General features: G+C 43.1%; 1 protein-coding gene across 2 annotated transcripts; it reads right to left on the bottom strand.

The window, feature by feature from the left end:
• Window positions 1–11,826: 11,826 nt before the first annotated feature.
• Window positions 11,827–22,016, bottom strand: NDUFV3 (NADH:ubiquinone oxidoreductase subunit V3). Of its 2 annotated transcripts, XM_040585166.1 has the most exons (4): window positions 21,117–22,016; window positions 20,667–20,757; window positions 16,322–17,287; window positions 11,827–12,096 (listed from the first exon to the last, which is right to left on the bottom strand). In XM_040585166.1, exons 1-4 carry the CDS (start codon window positions 21,321–21,323, stop codon window positions 11,930–11,932), a joined length of 1,431 nt encoding a protein of 476 aa, XP_040441100.1. In that variant the 5' UTR covers window positions 21,324–22,016; the 3' UTR covers window positions 11,827–11,929. The 2 variants fall into 2 exon arrangements, with proteins under 2 accessions (XP_040441100.1, XP_040441101.1); XM_040585167.1 differs by lacking the exon at window positions 16,322–17,287 and having other exon boundaries at window positions 21,117–21,985.
• Window positions 22,017–22,186: the final 170 nt, after the last annotated feature.

The following is a 22,186-nucleotide window of genomic DNA, read 5'->3' as shown; positions in this document are numbered from 1 at the left end:
CTCGTCTCCGCCAAGTTGGGATTTGTGGAAACTACCATGCACACCCACCCCTGGGCTGAAAGTAGACAAGCCTGTCTCTGATGGTCTACACTGCAGTACTCAGAAGCGTATCCTCCAGGCCAACATCCACACTACCATTCCAGATGTGACATACATTCCTACCACCACATCTAGCTGAAGCCCTTCCTCTTTGGAGCACTCAGGCATCTGGACCAGGGTCTGGATCAGCTGATGGTTGATGTTTGCATTCCCATTAACGCTTTCAGGCTCTTCCTCACCATGAAGGGCTGTTATCATCTGAGTATGAAGCTAACACATGCATGCGCGACAGCCTGGATGGACCTAGCTGGCAAGCAGTTCTTAAATGCAGAGCAATCCGTTCCTTCCACATGTACATGTGGGTCAAACTACCTTGAGTCCAACAGTGACTAGTAGTAACTGCTTAGTGAAAGAATGCAAGAAACATGAAAACTACTGGGTCAGCCTTCCTCTGGTGTATCTTAGGACCTCCTGGGGTCAACAATGTAGCACATATCTGAATCAGCGGTTGGAATCAGACCATCATATTCAATGGCCAACTGGCAGACTTCTCCATTAATTCCTTTAGTCCCTTCTTTGTTGAACCCATTTACAGATTGCAATTCTGTAATGCCCATTTGCCTGCCAGTGAGTCTGTCCTGGAGTTAGACTACCTAAGTCAGCCTTTCCTCACAAGAAAGTGGAGATACAGGAGGCTTTCTGGATATTTTTTCTAAGATTTATTGATGAGAAAACATTCTAGGAAAGAAAGGGTCTGTCAACATCTCACAGAGCAATAAGGTACAGAGATCTCTATACTGGCTCTGCATGAAATAGCTTTGGATCTGGAAGCAGCAGAAGTAATACCAACCTCATGCTGTGTCCAGGTTAGTTGGTGGGCTGAGAGTCTAGGCAAATTAGCTTGAGGCTGAACGCTATGCTAGCAAAGCAATACTGCTTCTGAGATCTGAGCTTGTATCCCTGCCAAGGTCTGCTCCTTCCTCCAAGAATGACTGGCCCACTCAGACCTGGGTTGGGGATCTGCATCATAGAGATGCATTGTGCCACACCGGCACATCCTGAGAGGAATGTTCCCAAAGCTTTGCAATGCCTGAGGATACAGACCCACCTCCCTGGTGGACCATCTAACCTGGAAGCTGCAAGACAGCGACTTTTCAGCTCTTCTCAGTTTGCAGCATTCTGTTTATTTCCCAGAGCAAGTGCAGATTCCCAGGGAGAGACTTAAGCTTCCTCCCATAGAAGGGGTGTATGAATTCCCACAGATCTGCAGACCCCATGCCTCATACCATTGCTATAGGGTCTCCTGGGATGGGAGCTGCACCCATCCATTACTGAGATTCTACCGCATTGCATACAGTATTTGTTGACCAGCACAGACAATGATGGAACGATGCTCTCTAGGATTATTTAAGCACATTTGATCCAGAACCAGATTGGAACTAAAATTTTCCCTGTAACATGCCTTGATTGCTCTCATGCCCCTTTTATCAAGCTGAATTGCATCCTGCATCAATCAGAAAGCCCCATACATCACATCATGCTCTTAGGAAGGAGCTGAAGTGCAGCCCCTGACGCTGGGTGACTTGCTTGGTGTCCTCAACAGCCCGCTGCTGTCACACACTGCTTCCCACTGATGGGACCTTGGTAGAGTCTCCAGCACACCTTGGTCTGCTGACCAAGTCTTCTCCAGACTAAACAAGTAACCCTGGTCTAGTGAGCAGCACACTTACCAGGCAGAGGGCAGACCTAGGTCCCAGCTCACAGCACCAACCAACAGCCAACACAATCATGCTGGCTGGCTTTTTTTCTCTTATCCAAGGAATTCTGAGCCCCGGAGAAGAGAGCTATTAGCAACACATTCCCTTTTACTCCACTTAAAGCATAAGTCACATCAGTAAGGGTTGGAACTTACTTTTTTTTTTAAATCTACTAAGTGAAGTTCATGCAGATTACATTTCTAATAATCTGTATGTTTAGGTAGCTTTACTTTCATAAATATGGCATTGAACGGGGTCAGAAAGAACACACTGGAATCAGCAGAGGCCCTTCAAAAAGTGCCAGAAACAATACTGCTTATGGCTTTGTAGCTGTTCATATAAAGCAAGAGTCAGCATTGCAGTTCATTTCATAACTAACCTATACACTCCATAAGTAGTTTAAAGCATCAGAAAAGGCAGCAACAAAATCCACTCTTCATTGTGAGGTGGCTCGTTATGCTCCCTCACTGTTTCAGAGATTTACTGTTCAGCTGTCTCTAGGGTCTCCTTCCCTTAATCCTACTTTCTGAGTATTATCACCGAATCCTGTCAAAATTGTGCTTTTGTTTTGCACTGCCTTTTCCAATTCTCTTCTAGAAATGATGATGCTTCTGCTTTTCCAGTCACACAGGAATTAAAAAGCTATATCAAACCCGGCATGTTTATCTCAGTATGATATCCCATGTGTAAAATGTGTGCCTATTTTGGATGTCAATCTTCATTATTTTCTTTACTTTAATCAGCCCTAGGAAAACAATCACAAAACATGCAGGGGATTTGTTTTTTTCTTCCTCAGTACTGTTTCGGAGTACTGCATGCATCCATAGGATGATGGCATTCCTTTGGCTGCTCAGTAAGCATATTCCCTGATTGCACAGTCTCCACAGGCAGCAAGCAGCCGAGTTCCCATGCTGCACAGTTTGTGCACAGAGTGCGTTTGCACAGTGAGATTCAACTCTATCTGCTTGTAGGGCCCGTAGCTTGCTTTTTCTTTTTAATACTCAGGAGCAAAGTTTTACATTAGCAAAGGTTTGGTGTTTTGTGTTTTTCCCCCAATTAGTACAACATAAACTGCATAGTATATAAGTACTTATGTATAAGTTGTACTTATATGTGTGTATAAGTACAACATAGCCAGAATCTGTGGTGACTATAAATTCCAGCTGCTCCCCTAGTAGACCATGTAGCAGTAGGACACTACTGATACAGTTAAACATGCAAAAAATGAAAGCTTTCAGAACCCCAATTTTCCTGTCATACCTAGACACAGTCTTGCCCCTTTCTCATACTCCAGTTCAGTTCTGTATCACCACCTCCACTGCTGACAATACTTTTTTCAATGGAAATATCACAGCTGTGGCCACTGCCAGAATCTCTTGGCAAATGAGCTGCTTTCTGAGTCAGAGCCTAATGCCATTACAAGGTCTGCAACAGCTGCAGCAGTCATACATCTGCAAGTCATTTGAACATTTTATGATGAATAAAAACTATCCATTACATAGACCTATACATTATATATTAACCCTAATACTTATTCAGTTACACTGACAATAACCTTTTCCCTCTGCATGCCGTAAACTTCTTTGGCTACAGTATGTGTTAACATAGATACTTAGAGCTGCAGTCCATGGTGGAGCAGTCCCTGTGTACATATTACCTAACTTATTCTACCTATTTAAACATGAAATGGGATGATGCAAAGAAAGAAAGAAAGAAAGTGAATGTAAAGCTATAAAAATTAATACCATGCATAAGGAAACCATTTTAATATAATCGTAGGAGGCTGCATACACTCATACAAATAGAGAGTATACAAAACAATGAGAAATACAGAGGAAGAATGAAAACATGGACTGAAAACATAGTTAAGAGATTTGGTTATGATACGCACAGATCTCAAACCCATCCAGATGTCTCCAGCCGGCAACCTGACTCTCAACAGCATAGCCAAGATTTTAAATCTAAAAAGTCAGAATACTGGAGACAGGGTAGCAAGGCTTATGGAAAAAGAAACGGGAGTTGTGAGTAGTTAAAAACCTTTAAAATAATAACAACAATAAAGAAACATAAATGTGGTTTCATGAAGGAAATATATACACAGCCGCAAATTATGAAGTCAGCCCTTCAGGACATTACATTCCTCATGCAAGCTGCTGAGCCCGCTCAACATAAATAGGTGTAAAATACACTCACCGGCTTAGTGACTTCAAGGATAGAGTCCCATATGTGATTCCTTACCAATGAGTCTTCTACATATGTATACTTTTACAACAGTAAATGCGAACTGGGCAAGACATACCTCCCTATGAGTTTCACCATAAGAGTTTTAAAGAGACAAGGCGAAAGTCTGGTATGACAGAAATCTATCTTAATTTTTCCATGAGATTCACCCAGATCCAGGATTTTACTAGCATGCATGTAAATATTATTTCATGTTTGTTCATTATCTATCATTTGCAAACTCTTTTTGGATTCTCAGAAACACATCTCTGTTGCTTCCCATTCACTTTTACTCTGTGTTTCCTGTATCAGTTTAATGCCCTTCATATCAGTATCGCTTTGGAAGCAGAATGTCAATTAACTTGCACTTCCACACAGAGTTAAATGTGTGGATTAGTAATCTACAAATAGTGTAGGTTTTAAATAAGAAGCAGCTAATAGAATAGTCTTACAGTTAAATAAGTGATTTTTGGGAAATGTTTTCTTGACTTGATCTGCTTCCTCTGTGCAGTCAGAGGCCAAACTGTTTATTTTACTGGCAATCCATCTTTATTGCTTGTGCTGGCTTTAATATTTCCATTCAAGCAATCCACGTATTAAAAATGAAAAAGAAAATCCTAATAAGGTTACAAGCAGTTCATTTAAAGGGGACTCGAAAGGCGTCCAGCAGAGATCTTTTTTTTAAGGGTCAGAAAAGCATTACATTTCAGGGCTGAAAAGCCACCTTGCCACTGATGAATGGGGACGCTTTACTCGACACGGCCGAATGAATCCCCGTGGTCAACTTGTGGAGCACCTACCTCCCGCCTAAAAAAAAAAGGGAAAACCCTGGCCCTTCTGATTGCAAAGATAACTTACCAAGTATGACGTGATGCAATGATGTCTTTCTAAGTCAGCAGCTAGCCAGCTGTCTCTTTGCTGCTGCTCCTACTTTTCCCATGCTCCGGCAGAGCGGAGCTGAGCAGCCAGGCCAGTTGTACAGCCGCTATTGAGTCAAAGGGCAAGAGCGAAGCTTAGAATAAACACGTTTTCACTCGCTTGCTTGAAGTGCTGCCAAATCTCTTAACGTTAGCACACATAAATTGGTGAGTATCATGAAGCCCGAGGCCCGAGCAGCTGGAATCTTGTAGTTGTTACCTGAAATCTTAACGTCCAAAAAAATAGCTTCCCCATTCCTCCAGGCTATTTGGAAAATCTCAAAAAACACAATCATAAAAGTACGACTAACATTAAGGAAAAGAACTCCCAATTATTTCTTTCTTTAGTTCTCTTTTTTTATCGTAATCTCAAATTTGTGGAGGTGAAGGGGGGAACGAGGTATCTTTCTTGAGATTTTCAAACATGCTGGTTTCCTAAGACTGCACAGAAGAAAGCGGTCATTGGTTCTGGAGGTAAATCCTGAAGTTATTTAGAGGGGAGGAAGACTGAAGATAAGCAGCTCAGGGCCCAGTACTAAACAACCAAACAGCAGGAGCTGAGCAGCTGGAGGAAGGGTAGGCTGGTCGATTTTTCGCAGCCCAACGGCGACCTCCAGGAGGCAGAAGTGGGGTAGAATAGTGATGTTCACCCCCGCCCCGGGCAACAGGTTTGAAAGGGTTCTTCAGCAAGGACTTGAAAGAAAAAGCTCCTTCTCCATATCCAGCCATCAAGAGAAAAGGAGTTGAAAAACACTGAATCCTTATGGCTAATGGGAGGGTGATATAAAAGATGGAGTCCATTGACTGGTGTCCAGAGACAACAACCTGGTATGAATTCCAGCACCATTCCACTTCCCAGCAGCTGGATTTCTCACCAGGGTAGATTGCTGGTTTTGGACACCTCCCCATTTTTTCCCGCCTGTTAACAGTCTTCCACTAGTAAGTATTTGGAACAGTTGTAAAGCTTTTTTTGTATCTAAACGGCCTTGCCACTGCCTGAATGCAATTTCAGAATCGCTGGCATTTCTGTGCAGACTATCTGAAGTGTATTTTTGTCATGCTGTTAATAAGCGTTGCGCCTCCTGGGAGAACCTCAGCTAGCTCAGAGTTTCTAAATGATGTGCATGCTTGACACAGATGTAAGAAGATTTTTTTCCCATTTTTTCCTAGTTTTTATTCTGAGTTGCTTGCTAAATAGACGTGATGTACAAAGAGAAAGTTGGGACCACTAACTTCTCATCTATAAAGTGAGGATGAGAACCAAAGAAATTAATGTGACTTGCCAAAGGTTATGCAGGCAGGCAGGGGTCTCACAACTGATCCATAGCCAGTCCAACACCTGAGTCATAAGGACCATCCTTGCTCTCAGTTATGACATTATCCTTCTGTTTTCTGTATCCTGAATTTCTTTCCAGCTCCCCTTACATTTCCCCCAGTCCTCAAACACTAGAATATAGGGCGCTTTTGGGGGCACCCCAGGAAAGTTTGGGAAACATCAGTACAGTTTAGAATGGCCTAGCTTGGCATGAATTTAAACTAAATTAAGCATAGGAGTGCTTTTTTTAAAAGGAGCGCATGAAAATGAGAAATGAAAGCATGAAGAGGTGGTTCTTTCAAGTCCCTTTCCAAGCCTCCAGGGAAAGGTAACTATTGCCCCCTTCTTTGATACAAGACATAAGCATCTGCCTAGTACAAGGTGTGTTGTGGCTTGCATATTCCCTCTCTGGTGCTAGACAGATTCTGTCACAGATTTTAGAAAGCAAGCGTATCTCCACTGTGCGAAGTGCCAAACAAAATACCAAGAGCACCTCATAACCATGGAGAGAGGTAAGACAGAAACAGAAAACAAATCAAAACCTCAAGCAACAAAAAAAGGAAGCATAAATAATCTTAATTAGATCATTTTTTACATAACTGGATATTCACTGCTTTAGGAACTCTCTATCCAGACTTGATAAAACACTCAGATTTGGAAAGGGGTACTGCCATTTGAGCCACATGTCAGACTGGAGAAATAAAGATGACTACTGCTAAGAATTTTAGGCATTAATTTTAACTAAGACACATGGCATAGGTTTTGTATTAAAAGTTAACATGCATATAGGCTGTATTCTGTGATACTACGATTTACAGAACCATGTTCCTGTTAATTGTTTTCCAGTTAAAAGTTTGTTGAGAGTGCAGGGGAGACCAAAATAAATTTTGAGAGCTGACCCACTGACTCCATATGCTGATTCAAAGTCTGTGGGATGTTTTATTATTGTAAACACACATGCTTAAACTTATGTCCCTAATTATGCATTAACACAGCCTTTTCTATCCCAGAGCTGCCACGTATCTTAAGACTCTCAGAGGTGAGTATCAATTTCCAAATGTAATTGAATGTGTGTAGGCAAAGAAAAAAAAGGGAGCTGAAAAATATGTGCAGATTGGATTAGGAGTGATATCATCCTGAGATGAACACTTAAGGATAATATATAAGCACCAAAACCATAGAATCATAGAAAAGATAAATAAGTATTTATAGCTCCGAAACAGAACCACATGAGAGGAGAAGGATGATCTGGAAACTCGACGGGATGTTTTGTTTAGAGTCCTCAGAGTTTAATTAAAATCATCCAGAGTTTAGAGGAGTTTCTCTCAAAGGATAAAATTGAAACACATAAACAAACAAAGCCACAATACAAGAACACCATGGTCGTACACTCAATCACTTGAACGCTCAAAGGACCTGTACTAAAGTGCTTATACTACCCTTATTGTATTAGCTCCTTTTGTCTAACTCTGTAAAGCGTAGGAAGGTTGTAAATCACAGGCAGATAGCAAATATTTGGGTCGAGAGCAATTCCAAGATTATTATTTTTTGTTTTTACAGCAGGACAGCGAGGACCTGAACCTGCCCCACACTACTGTCCCTGCATAACATCATGACGAACAGGAGTCTCCCAGGTCCCTTCCCAATCACTACAGGAGAATCCACACAAAAAGTTAGGAAAATTAACATAACCTCCCTTTTAGCATGCTATGAAGCATAAGCTGTGGGAGGAAGATGGTCAGAGACCACTTAGGCAACCTGCGCAACTATAGGATAGAGTAGGACACACTAAGGGGTGGACTGTGACCACACAAAGATGCAAATGGGCCTGGAGCACATTGCACGAGATGTGCCTGAAGGAACAGAAGTTACCTGGTCTGAAGGTGAGAGTAAGGGGCACCTTATTACTACCTTCAACTACTTCCTTGATGGGTATAGACAAGACAAAGCCAGGCTTGTCAGAAGCACGTAGTAAGGATAAGTGTCAGAAAACCAAAAAATCCGATTAGGTAACAGGTAAAGGTTTTGCTTGCTGTGGTTTTTGTTTGTTGCTGTTTGTTTTTTTTTAAATCACGAGGGTGTTCAAATGCTGGAGAAGGTGACCAGGGAGACTGTAGCATCTCCATCCTTGAAGACATTCAAATCTCAGCTGGACAAGGTCCAGGACAACCTGAGACAATTGCATCTGCTAGAAAGCAGAGGACTGATCACCTCAAAACTTCCCTTCCAACCTCAGTTTGCATGATTCTGATGTTAAAATGCTGTGAGCATGCTTTCTACTCACTCACTCACTGCACAATAGTCACTGATTGGATGCACCAGGTACTAAAACTGTCTGGAACAGACAAGTGGCTGCTCTCACGAGCTTGTCCTACTCTTCCTCCCAAATGCCACAAGATCTCAAAATCTCACCAAAGCGCTTTGTAAGCTGTGGAATTCTGATCAGCATCAAGCTGAGAAGCCCTGCTCTTCTATGGATCTTCAGCAGACTTGGACAGTCTGGTGACTGTTCTCAGCTCGCGTTCTCATTGCCGAGTAGCTGAAGGAAGAACTGCACGTTATCCTGACATAGCCTTAAAACTTCTCACCATTTTTTCAACACACGTTAAGAGCAGACTCAAGATAATTGCACAAGTAGCTTAGATGATGGTGTACTTGTGGTGGGCAGGTTTTTATGGCTTATGAGTTTACAGGAAAACAGTGAGATGCACTGAATGTGTTTTGAGTGTTTAAAGTTGGGGACATACTGTGGAAGATCTGTAAGTGCATCCAGTTAAAAGTCTCATTTCCCAAATTTAAAATAAATCATGAAGACAGTCTTATAGATTGCAGCGCTTACAACTGGATGCCAAAGGAAGCACCAGGAGGACCAGAAACATGCTGACCTTGTAATAACTACAGTGATCACCACAAACTCTGCTTGCATTACTACTTCTGGACCTTGGATTAGTGGGTTTTCAACTGCTGCCCAGGATGTTCTCAGTTTCTAAGTTACTTGTGAGGGATCTAAGCGGAACAAAATTATGAAAAGCAATCTTATTAGCAGTTTGCTACACCAAAAAATAATTAAGACCTAAAGTTTGAAAGCCACTCCCTTTGACAAAGAAAGTAGTTGCTTCATCTTTTTAATGAGAAGTTGGTGGATTCCACTTTCCACATTTTTGTGTGGACCCACCGTAATACATCAAAAACCCCACTTCTGAAGTTTATGCTGGTTCTGAAGAGCTGGTTTGCACAAAAACTAAGATGAGGCTTAATTTCTTTCACATTTGACGTTTTCCAGGAGTTATGTTAATATCCTGGATTATACATTCTTTAAAACAAGGTCCCTGACTGTATCTGACAAGTGCCTAGCACAGCAAACCAAAGTTATAACGTCACAGAATTTGAGCATATTGTATCACATCCTGCTTGAAATTTAAATGCTAGCATATGACTCAAACACAATAATATCTGATAATAACCAAGTACAAAAACATGAAGCCTTTTTCATCGAAGCCCAGCAAAACTCAGCAGTGGGAAAAAGTCTTGGTGCCCTTCCTCACACTATCTGCCCCTCCCCGAGCAGACTGGTTCACTAAACAGAACAAATATACAATACACATCATATATACAAAAAGAGTTACAAATTTATTTGACTTCCAACTTGATTTTAGAGGTGCAGGAAAGATCACCAGAAGCCACTGAGCCAGGATTACAGAGATAGGAAGGGCATTCACCATTAATTTTTGCTGTAATTGTGAAACAAGGGTAGCAAAATGCCTAGCCCAAACACAGATTAGAACTTCCTCAGCTAGAAACGTGTAGGAATTGACTGAAAGCAAGACACACTTTTGTTTCAACCCATTCCTCCTAAGCTGTCAGTATTTATAACGACAAGCCTCCTTAGACGAAGGAGTCTGGCTCCGAAGAGCTAACAGTCACAGCTACTGTGGGTAGATTTAGTAAATACATATGCATATCAATAGTTATCTTTAGCTTTTACTGTTTAGATACTGACAATTTACAGCCTTCTATAATCACAAACCAAATAGTTAGGAACATATTTCAGCACCAATGCAGATCTAAGCTACAGGGTTCAGGTTACTACATGGAGTCTCTGTTCATAAGAAAACACAGCAGCTTTACTGGGGCCCTCCGGCGGGCCCTTAATAAAGAAGACCCTTTTCCTTATTCTTTCATGTTTTTATTCTTTCCCTTTTACAAGTCCAGTGTACATGGCACCACTGGCGTCTCAAAGTGACTTTCTGCACTTTATTCCTAAGCACATGGACTTAGACATTTGCTGATTTTTAAATTTCATAGTTAGTCACTTCTTAGTTTTTACAGGACAATAAAATTGCTTGCCAGGGGTTTCTGACTTCAAATTCTACACAGCAGATTGATGTAGCCCTCTTGATCCTTCTTACGACATTTTTGCCAAGTCAGAGTATAAAATATCTGTTCTACTAATTGCACCCAGGGATTTGCATCCAATATCCAGATAGACTCCTAAAGCAGACTCTGTTTTCCCTTTGATCTTGCATATTCTGTTGCTTGAAAGAATACAGACAGGTGATGGAAAATGCTGGAGCTATTGCAAGTACAACTGCTCAAAGACCAATTAACTCAAAAAAACCCTCAAATGAACAAGAAGCCAAAATGGAACTAAACCCACAACAGCTGGTGGTCATCAAGGCAGTTTTCCCAGAGGGCAGAAGACTGTTACTAATAGGATGGAAACACAAAATTTACTGAGACCAACTGTGACTGCTGATAACATATATTGAGAAGTGCCTCATTTCTCACATTTTCTGTAGCACAAGAGCAAAGCTGGACAGCAATCTTCCCTTTTTTTTTTTTCCACAGCAAAAGTTAACTGAAACATAGTCCCACTGAATTAGTACAAGCGGATTTCACCATAATGCTATTTTAATCACATTTAAGAATAACATTCAAGTGATTCTACCCATAGAAATAAATTTTCTCACTTGGAGTTTAATCAAAGTAGTAGTTCATTAGGAACTGCCCACTCAGTGCATTTTAAATTCTTTCAGTTAGTGCAGAACCTGGATGCTAGAACCCCCAACAGAAGATTAAATAAAGTTGTACATTCTCCCTTTACAACAGCAGAGGTTTTGAGATGTTTCAGTCACATTACATGAACTTACATTCCTCTACTAACACAAAACATACACTCTTGCCACAGGAGACAAATATGTCTTAGGCTGTTTCCAGCCAATGATTTTAACTTCAAATCCAGAGTAAACATAACCTCTTCAGAGCTGGGAACATGTTTGTTTGCAAGGAGAACAGCCTGCACAGCAATTACAGTGATAATTAAAATCATGGCACATGCTAAACAGGTACATGCACGAGGGCTGTTGCGTTCTTTGACTGTTAACAGTACTGAAAGAATGGCCAGTTTCCAAAGTTTGGAGACACTGAGCAAAGTCGGGACTTTTTTTACACTATCACCAAATAATATATAGTGAAAGGCAAAAAACCTGTTTTTATTCTGTGATGATTCATTTGCAGCTCATTCATATAAGTCAAGAAGCGAGGGGCTCCAAGAGCTAAAAAGAAACGTTCAAAAGCATAACTTATTATGCATTTATTATCTGATTTATAATACAGATGAAGCAACAACACTAAACAGAACAACTTGTTCTGTCTGGGCATTTGTTTTAAATGTGGTTCTTTCAGTGTCTTGGTGATGGTCTTCCAGAAGATGGCTGAGGCTGCCTGAATTTTGAGAGAACTGCAACAGAATCAGCAAAGGTATAAATGTTATATTCATGATGCTGAAGGTTCTTGTAGGTAGAATTATCGAATTCTTCTGGAGCAGGCTGAGCAGCTGCTGTGGTCTCTGTGAAAACAAAACAGTAACTGGTGACTATAAGGATACCACATCAAAGGGCATTATTCTTAATTACTGAGCCAGCCTTCATATACTGTTAGATCCCTCATCCAGCCAACATTAAAAAAAAAAAAAAAAAGTAAAAAAAGTCAGCAACTATCACAAAAGGGTAAGTTTACTAAGTTCTGCTGGTACCTTGTCTGATCCTAAAGCAGCACATTAGTACGCAGTAGGGGAAGAGGAATCAGTACAAGTCATCTAATACAGCACAGGTTTTAAAATCCAAGCTACCACCTAATACTGGGGGTGGATAGGGCAGAACATGTCATTTATGTTTTGAAGACATATGTCTGCATTTCCTGGCTTTTTCACAGTTGCCTTGGTTTTCACACCAGCCAGAACAGTAGGTGACATTCTTAGCAAGCCAGGAGAGGCAAAGAAGCAGTACAAATGATTTATGATCATGTCAGACCATGAGATACAGCTATTAGAACTACTTTACAGATTGAATTATTTTCCATGGGGAGAAGTGATGGAATTATTGATATCTCCATGGTTTAATTTCAAATGTGGTTATACTGAACAGTAATATATTAAGAGCCTTTGATATAAATTTCCTTTCTTCTAAATATAATCTTCTAAACTTTGTATCAGCTCTTCTTCCTAAAAGAATAACCTAATGAAGTTATTCAGAACTCCTTACTTCACATTAAAGCCAACATTAATTCTTACACTTTTAGAATATTATGCAAATTTAGGCAGTAACATTTACATAAAAGGTTCCTGTTACAGGCTGATTTTACAACCAAGGAAATTGCAAGAAATAAAACTTTACTCCCAATGTTAATTTATTCTCATATACCCAGAGTTTTAACAATAGGAAAGACATAAGCATAGTCTAATAAAAACCTTCATCATATAAATTTGTATGTAGTGGTTTAGGTCAGATCGTATTAAGCTCTTTGCCATACAATCATCTACAACAAACATACAAGGACTCAGGCAACTGAACACCAGAATTTCCCCTTAATTATGACATCATTATTGCAATGTAACACTATCAGTTTAAGAACATGTATCTGTAACATTCAGCAAGACTTGCTTATCAAATGCAATGTTGTAAGCCATGGTTCCAGCAAAACAACACACGCAACCTATGAAAATATCCCTGTGCCTACTGCTCAGTGCCAAATGAGACAGCTCATAGCAGACAACACTACAGATACAAAAACCAGATGATACAGTCTTTGCTGCAAATAGCCCCAAGAACAGGCAAGCGTAGGCAAGCGTACATTCAACCTGCAACAGACAGTTGTTCCAAATTAAGAGACAGATGCTCAGGAAGAAAAGCAGATGGGAGCCTCGTTTTTCCTGCCCAAATACACTGTACTTGGCTTCTCAAAGGAAAAAATTTATCCCCGAGTTCATCATCCTCACACTTAAGACTTCATCTATGCTTTCTCTCTTAAAGAGCAAGTATTTCACAGGGTGTTCTTCCTAAATGAATAAGAGGTATATTTCCGAGTTAACATGCTACTATTTTGCTGCTTAGCAGTTAAAGTCAGCAGGTTTTGCTGACTGCTTAGCATACCTGCTCTACAAAGCAGATGACATCACCTTAACGTCCAGGTTTGTAATGGGAAAAGTTGCTTTTACATCTTCAGCGTGCCTGCTGCAGAGTTTGCAGATGAACAAAAGAACACAGGAGCAGAAGTACAGAACACAGAAGGTATCGTTAACTGTGAACGTTAAACACGGAAAAGCAGTAGCTGTTCTCAAAGGCCTCCAAAGCAAAAGAGAACAAGATACATCTGGATATACCAGTGATGCTGTTAAACACGGTGTAGCTACATTTGACTCTTTGGTACCCTCTGCACCCAAAGACATTACACCAGCAGCAAAGGGTGTGAACTTGCCTGTACTAACCCCCACCTCTCCTACAGCCACTGCATCAGAGTCCTCTAGCACCTACCCAACAGAAACTTTCCTGCTGCTGCAGCCTTACCATCTCCACAGAGGAGCTCAACAGCAAAACCACATCCTACCTAGGAGGCTTTTGCTGTGTGATGACAACAATGGGTCTGAGGCACAGTGGTACTGTTGCCCCATCAATACAGATCTGCAGGAAGTTTGTCACATGGGCTTAACCTTAATTCTGGATTTACAGCATCAGAGTGGAGGAGGTTGCTTCACAGATCTTTGATGTGTCATAATCTTCACCTTGAATCATTAGAACATTTTAACAGTTAAGTCCTCCCTCTCATACTTAACAAAGTTAACTGAACTGATTTTTTGGGTCTTCATATCAGCTTCAATGTGGAAAAAAAAAACCCTCTAGCATCTAGAACTCCACCATGGATGAATAAGGAGAAAAGCATCTCCGTAGATAAATAGGAATAGCCCTTGCCAATTATTTTTTTTTAAGAAATCCACTGCTGACTGCAAGGAGGAACAAGTAACTGAAGATGTCACTTGCAAACAGTGCTGTATTTCACCATTGAGTTTTAGTCAGGAAAGAAGGCAAGCTTAGCTTCCAGCTCTTCGATGAAATTATGAGCCCATTAACCCCTTAAAACAGAAGGTTGGTCTTTTACTCAGCACTGTATCCTGGGAACCCATGTACAAAAGCTATTATTTGTCACTTAACCTGCTTAGACACTTCACAGTCACAAAATGGCTGAGGCTGGAAGACACCTCTGGATGTCATCTGGTCCAACCTCAAACACTCAAGCAAGGTCAGCTAGAGCAGGCTGCCCAGGACCGCATTCAGACACCTTCTGAATGTCTCCAAGGATGGGGACTCCACCACCTCTCTGGGCAACCTCTGCCAGCACTCACAGTAAAAAAAAAAAGAAAAAAACCCCAAAAGGTGTTTCTTGATGTTCAGGCAAAACCCTGCGTTACAGTTCATACCCAATGCCTCTTATCCTGTCACTGGGTACCACTGAAAAGTCTTACCTCTGTCTTTGCACCTTCCCATCAACTACTTATACACATTGATGAGATCTCCCCGAGCCTTCTCTTCTCTGGGCCAAACAGTCCTAGTGCTCTCAGCCTTTCCTCACAGGAGAGATACTCCAGTCCCTTCACCATCTTAGTGGCACTCAGCTGGACAATCTCCAGTAGCTCCACATCCCTCTTGTATCGGGGAGCCTGAAACCGAACACAGCACTCCCGGTGTATCTCACCAGGGAAGGATCACCTTTCGCAGCCTCCTGGCAACGCTCCTCCTAACGCAGCCCAGGTTACCATTGGTGGTCTTTGCTGCAAGGGCACACTGCTGGTCAGCTTGCTGTCCACCTGGACCCCCAGGGCCTTTTCTGCCAGGATATCACTTGAAGGATGATACCCAAGCAGCTTTACAACTATGTTACTTATACTTCCAAGTAGGCAAACTCTTTCATTCAAAGAAGCGGCCAGAAGCACGGGGTCTTAAAAATGGTATGCTGCCTAAGTTGAAAGGCAAGAATGGTAAGCCACCACCGATCAGGATGGAGGGGCATTTGCTATCGAAATACATGGAATGAGATCAGTAGGTAAGTTAACAGAACTGGTAGTAAATAAAAAGGGTGAGTTAAACACGGAAGTATAGCTAGGGAGATGATTATATGATGCATGATGCTCTCTCCTAAAAATGTATCGCTATCTCCTCTCCAATTCACTACAAAAACTGAGTTATAAGGTCAGCTCTACTACTTCAACATGACTTGCTTACAACCCACCAGTCTCAGAATCAATACCTGTTTCTGGCATTATACTATGATTTCTGAAAGTCTACTGAAATCTGAAACACTGCAAGACTTTAAAAAAAAAAGACATCAGGATTTAGAGCAAAAATCAGATGGCACCAAATTTGGGTCAGGAGAAAGGCAGCTACAAAATCCTTCTGAGAAAAGACAAGAGGGAAAGCAATTTTTGTCATATAAACTCCGTGATTTTCATCACAGAGGAAACAATCTCATTTTCATTTTATAATTAACTGGTTTATGAAAATATAAATACAGTGAAATGAAGACCACTTCCTTTCACAGGATAACTGGAAACTGAGTATTACTGAGCACTTAACAACAATTAGCAATGAACAAGAATTTATCCTTCAGAAAGTCACTGCTACACAGTTAGCTTCAGTATAAAGATCAGAGAATCATGAACAGAGTAGATTTGGAAACACTTTAAAAAAAGTTCAGCCCTAGCCCAGATGAATCAATACAGTTCAAACAATTTAAAGTTGTACCCTCTGTTGTGTTTCTTTCTCCAGCCTGGACTCCTGCTTCCTGAATGGTCTCCTCCTTGGCTGTAGTGCCCATCACCAATATTGTGCTTTCAGAAGTCTTTTCTGGCTTAGGAGCAGCTACTACCTCTGCTTCTGACTCCTGTGCCTCCTTCACCTGTTTTTCTTCTCTTCTGGATACCAGTTTTTGCTTTTTGTCTTCCCGAGTCACTGATGAAGCTTTCAGCTGAATAGCTGCTACCTGGGTTCCAATGGACTTTTCCTCCAAATAATCAGATTTATGAGTGACATCCGTCAGGTCTTGTCTTTCAGTCATGTGTGGTTCTAAGACCAGCTTCTGCCGATCCGCTTCTTTTGGAGTTGATTTTACTTTGGGGTCTCTTGCTTTGGATTTTGGCTTTTCATGGCTGACTGATCTTTTAGAAAACGTGACCTGCTTGACAGGAGACACATCAGTTTCTGTTCTGCATGTCTTCTTCTTAGCTACATATTCTTGGTGGGATTTTTGGGACAAGTTCTCTCTTGCTAGCATTGATGCCTTTACTGCGATGTTCTCAGAAAAGATGGAATCCCGTCTAGGAAACTCAACTTTGGTTTTAATGGCAGCTTCTGAATCATCATCATTTTCTTCCCCAGAATCTGAGCTAGAATCTGAATCTGAGCTGGATGAAGATGAAGTTTCTTCCTCAACTAACTCTTTCCCCAAGCCTCTTTTTGTTGCTGGTGTAGTGACATTTTCCTCCTCAAGGGAAGAAACAACTCGCTGAGGAAATGCAACCACGGTTTTTCTTGACATGAACACCCTCATGTCTTCAGCAGAAGGTTTTGAAGCTTCCTCGAGGTTAGTACTAGATATGCTCTCACCTTTATTTGCAGACAAAAGGAGAGCGCTAGAAGATAACATTTTAGGAAATTCAGCTGGTGCCTTGGTGGCTAGCAGTTTGGTGCTTCCCTGTGGTGCCACTACATCTAGGAAATGGCATAAAGAGGATTATCATCATTATATTTGACACCACTGTTAATTAGTAATCTTAGTCAATTTTAACTTTCTGAGATAATCTGGCACAAAAAGCAAATTGAAAGAAGTTATTATACTAAATACAGGCATTATAAAGCAGAAAGTTTTAAGACATTTTAAGTTAAAGAAACTAAAGTTCTACTTAGCACTTAACAATTTTTGCTGCCACAATGCTGAAAGTCACGAGACAATGCCTTTTGCTCCTTGTTTTTCCAGAGTCCTTGCAAGAGCTATTTTTCTCCGTGATTCAATTCTGCATCACTAAAAGTGGTTGACAGCCACCTTCCTATCTCAGATGAACATTAAGACAGCTTGTTAGCTAAGCTCTTCAAATATGCTGTTACAGAGGTAACACTTGTCTATGAACAAGCCAGAGAAGCAGAAGACACAGTGAACAGACATAGCAATAGCTAGCCTCTTGCAGTAGTTATCTTTAAAGCAATAGAGAGGGATGACTCCCAAAAGACAAAGTAGCAGAATAACAGATACCTGAGGCCATACATGAAAGTATTACTTATTCATGCGTCCATGTGACCTACCAACTAAATTGTATCTAATACAGTTTAATGTTACTTCCCCAAGACCTCACCTCCTCCAGTCTTTACTGTCTCTACTTCCTTTTTCGCTTGAGACCTCTTCGTAAAGTCTTAGAGGCTTTAGGAGACCTTCATATTACCCTGCCTTTATTTCCTCTCCCTCATGGATACTTTTATTAAGCTAAATTCTCCAGACAAGGAGCCAACAGTTGAAGAGAAAGCAGCAGCATTCAGGCCCTTTCAGAGAGTGCCAAAACCCCCTTGGATGCTTGTGCTAATGATATCCTTGAGAGGTTGATCAACAGCAAATACTGCTGTGGTTACTGAAAACAGGAGGACAAAGAAGACTGGAAGCACATTAGGAAGATACAGCACCACTGAAAGTTGCTATAGCAAAGCCAACTCCATTATGGGTTGCACTGCTTCCAACCAGTTGTATAATTCAACAGAGTTCCACTCTATTGCATAGATTTATCTGCAATTTGGAAACCCAGATCTACTTTACAAAACCATAAACTAGATACAGTTTTCCCCCTTACTAGTATTTTACAGTAATACCTTGTACAATCTAAAGAGTTAGTATAACGAGTTCTGAACAGAAGCAAGTCTTTAGCAATTTCTAAGTGAAAACATCATAGAAGAGACAGACACATGAAATTAAAAGCAAAATATTTAACAAAGAAATACAGAGTTCTTCAGTACAAATGAAAAAAAAATAACAGTTTACTACACAGGTAATACTTTTGAATAATTTCAGGCACATTATTTGTCTCTGCTAGACAGAAGGTGCAGGGCAGGTAGGGAAGGCAGGGGGAAGTAGGAGGATGGGCAGCCACCTTTGAAATAAGCCTGACTCCCTGCCCAGACTGACACAGCCAAAGAGTAGCCTGTAGAAACTAATACATGAGGAAACCGCTCAGGATCGAAGAGTTCTTCAAAGCAGCGTACAGGAAGGCCAAACTAACACAAGAATGCCCCAAGGGATGACAGACAAGTGAAAGCTGAGCAAAAGTTGTAGTAGTATTAATGTTAAGACATCCTGAGGAACCAGGAAGGCACGTTACATTCAACTTGACCATTAACAGTAGGTGTTATTGGAAAAATACTTTAAACAGTAATATTTGGATATGTGAAAAAGATACGTTTCAGCTTTTAATCATAAAGTCTAATACAACTGGTACACACACTTTAATCAGGGTACCTCAAACTTTGTACCACCTGATCTGTATTTGCATCACTTTGCCAAAAGAACAATACATCCAAATCAGTAACAAGAATATTATTCCCAGATGCATTCTTACTGATGCTGGTAACATCGGCATCATTACTGGAACATGTTTAAAACATGTTCACACTAAGAAAGGTGGCACGCAGAAGTTATAGGTCTATTCCCCATCACTGACTTCGTATGTAAACATGACTTTTATCGAAGAAATTTTGCACACTCTGTTCCAGCTAAAATCTGAAAAGGACAGCTGCATCCTATATACATTAACTAACCATAACCATTTACAGGGGAAGCAGCTGGCTGAAAGAGATGGTCTAAAAGGTCTCCTGACACCTTCTGAAACCAGAGCTGCAGGACAATGAATCTAGAAATTGATGCTAAAGTACATCTCAAATACACTTAAAATAACGCCCCAAAAAATATTGTAAGGCTTTGTTAATGTAACAACAAAACTTTTATATGCCTTTGCATTTAGGAAGCTAACATCAGAAGCCAGAAGCCCACATTCAATTATTCTTCCAGTGATATTTTCAACAGCTGTCTGATCATTCTACGTATAGTCCCACGGAGCTTTGCTGTTTAAGCACATGGTTCTCTGATTTGGGGTGGGAACTGTACTCACTGAATTCAGTGAGCCCCTATTTACAAACAGCATTTTGAACAAGATATCCCTCTCTGAAGTTTGTATTCATGTTTTGACTTTGGTAAGGAACAGAAGTGGTTCAAATACTTCTGAATGTTGAATGCACTGCAGCATCCAAACCCAGGTCCATGCATTGCCTTGCTTGCAAACTTACGGGGCAAGAAGCACTATAACTAAATATAACACAACAGGGCCATGGCAGTTTTCTGCAGTTTCTCGACACTATTGCCTGGAGTAGGTATTTGGATCTTGCAAGTCTTTCTTTCTGTGGAATGAGATGCTTTTGGACCTCACAACCCAAACATTTCAAAAGAGAAAGGGGAACATTTGAAGTCCAAAACCAGATTTTGCACCTCGTTTAAGAAAGTAACTTGCTACACTCATTCCCATCACATTTCAGGCAATTTGCAAAGCTTCTTTAGATTAAGACAAATGTAATGATAGCTCTCAAGTCTAGTCAAACATCACAGCAGCTATCATTAAAGTGAAGGTGAACAGGAAAGAAGTATCAAGCTCACAGCATGGCCTACGAATGTAAATATATCCCACGCAGCCCCATTCCTACCAGCCCTTTACTTTTAGTTTTCTTACTATGCAGTACATTGGAACAGAAATCCTTGGTTTACATGGGAGTGACCTTTTACTTTCTTGGCTTAAGTAGCAGTTGTGGCCACGAGCATTTCTAAACTTTTCTTGCCAATTTAATGACAGAGGGACCTGAACTTCAGTTCAGGACTCCCGGCTCCAACCCGCTGATTATTATGGTCTGGGTACCACACTCAGGGCACAGAAGGCTCCCCAGGCAGGCAGGCAGCAGGGGAAGGTGGTTAGCACCAAGAAAGGAGGCTCTCCGAAGAGGAGCTACATGCCCGTTTGCTTTTATTTACCCCCCACCACCGCTGAGGACGAAAGGAGCATCTTACTCGTCGGCGGCGTCCCGGAGCCCGCCGGCCTGGTGCAGAGCGCCGCGCTGGGGGCCGCCCCTTGCAGCCCCCGGGCCTCCAGCCGCAACACCTGCAAGGCACCGTGTAAGAAGGAACGATGCGGGACACAAGCGATCGCCGGGCCACGCGGGACGCGCGCCCGCCGCAACGGCCCGGTGAACCGCGTCCCCCCCCGGCGGGGCCCAGGACACACACGCGCCGGTGCCGCCGGCCCCTCGGTGGGGGGCGCTCGGTGGGCGGGGCCGCCGTTCCGCCCGCGCATGCGCACCGCCCCTCGACCGGCACCTGCGCCACGGGCCCGGGAAGGGGAAGGTCACCGGCCGGGTGCGTGCCACCGAGAGGGAGCCGAGCAACGGCGCAGGGGTAGGGGGGCCCGAGGAACAACCCCCTGCCCCTTTCCCCACGTCCGGCGTCCACCTTCCCCCTTACCTTGCGGGTCGCCACCCGGCCGCAGCCCAGCAGCGAGGGAGCCGCCATCTTGACGTGAGCCCGGACGGTGCGCGAACGCCGGGGCGGCTCCGGGCCCTCCCGGTGGGCGGGGCCTGAGCCGTGGGGCTCTGCCCCTGCCGGTGGCCGCAGCGGGGACGCCGTTGGCGAGGCCCGGTGGGAGTGTCGAGTATAGAACGGTAGAATCATTTAGGTTGAAAAACGAGTCCAACCGTTAGCCCAGGACTGCCAAGTCCACCACTAAACCCAGGCTACGCACCCGGCGCTCCCTAGCCGTCTCCCATCCAGGTACTAACCGGGCCCGATCCTGCTTAGCTTCCGAGATCAGATGAGCTCGGGCATTCTCAGGGCGGTATGGAGGAGACACGCAGCCTTCTGGCTCGTGAGCGGCATGACCAGGACATTGTCAGTTACTTCCAACGCTTAAGGCAGAAAACTCCCAAGTATTTTAAAATAGAATCGCTGCTTTCAAGTTAAAAGCGGCCGTTTACATTGTCCATTATCTGCAGTTGTACACGGAGCAATAACGCGAAACGCGGCTATTGGAAATGGCTTCATCCTGCCGTGCTCTCTGTTGAGGCCGCGCCACCGGGACACTGCGCAGCTGCCGCCTGAAGCGCGGCCCCATCAAACCCCGCCAAGGGCCCGGGCGGGCGGGATCACCCAAAGCCCGAGGCGCACAGGAAGGCTGCTGCTGCGCCCCGGCTGGGGATCGGCACCGCCGCCCGGCCGCTCCGGTTCCCCGCCGCGCGCTCAGGGGCGGAGGGCTGCGCTGAGCCCCGCCCGCTGCCCTCAGCGGCCCCGCTGAGAGAGCGGCCAGCGCAGCGCGGGATGCGGGACCTCCCGGAGGCCGGGGGTGTTCCCGGGCACCCGCCGTGTCACGCAGCGGGACAGGCGCTCCCAGGCGGAGCCGCCCCGCGCAGGCGCAGCACGGCCACACGTCATTGCCTCGTGCCGTGACGCCCGTGCCCTGCGCCCGCCGCGGCGGCACGTGGCGCCGTTGACGCATGGAGGGCGGCGGCGGCGGCGGCGGCGGGGGGGCGCGGGCCCGG

The sequence above is a fragment of the Falco naumanni genome, chromosome 2, assembly GCF_017639655.2.
Source record: "Falco naumanni isolate bFalNau1 chromosome 2, bFalNau1.pat, whole genome shotgun sequence".
NCBI classification, from domain to species: Eukaryota; Metazoa; Chordata; class Aves; order Falconiformes; family Falconidae; genus Falco; species Falco naumanni.
Note: the sequence above shows the minus strand (reverse complement) of the source record. Positions and strands in the feature narration are given on the sequence as shown.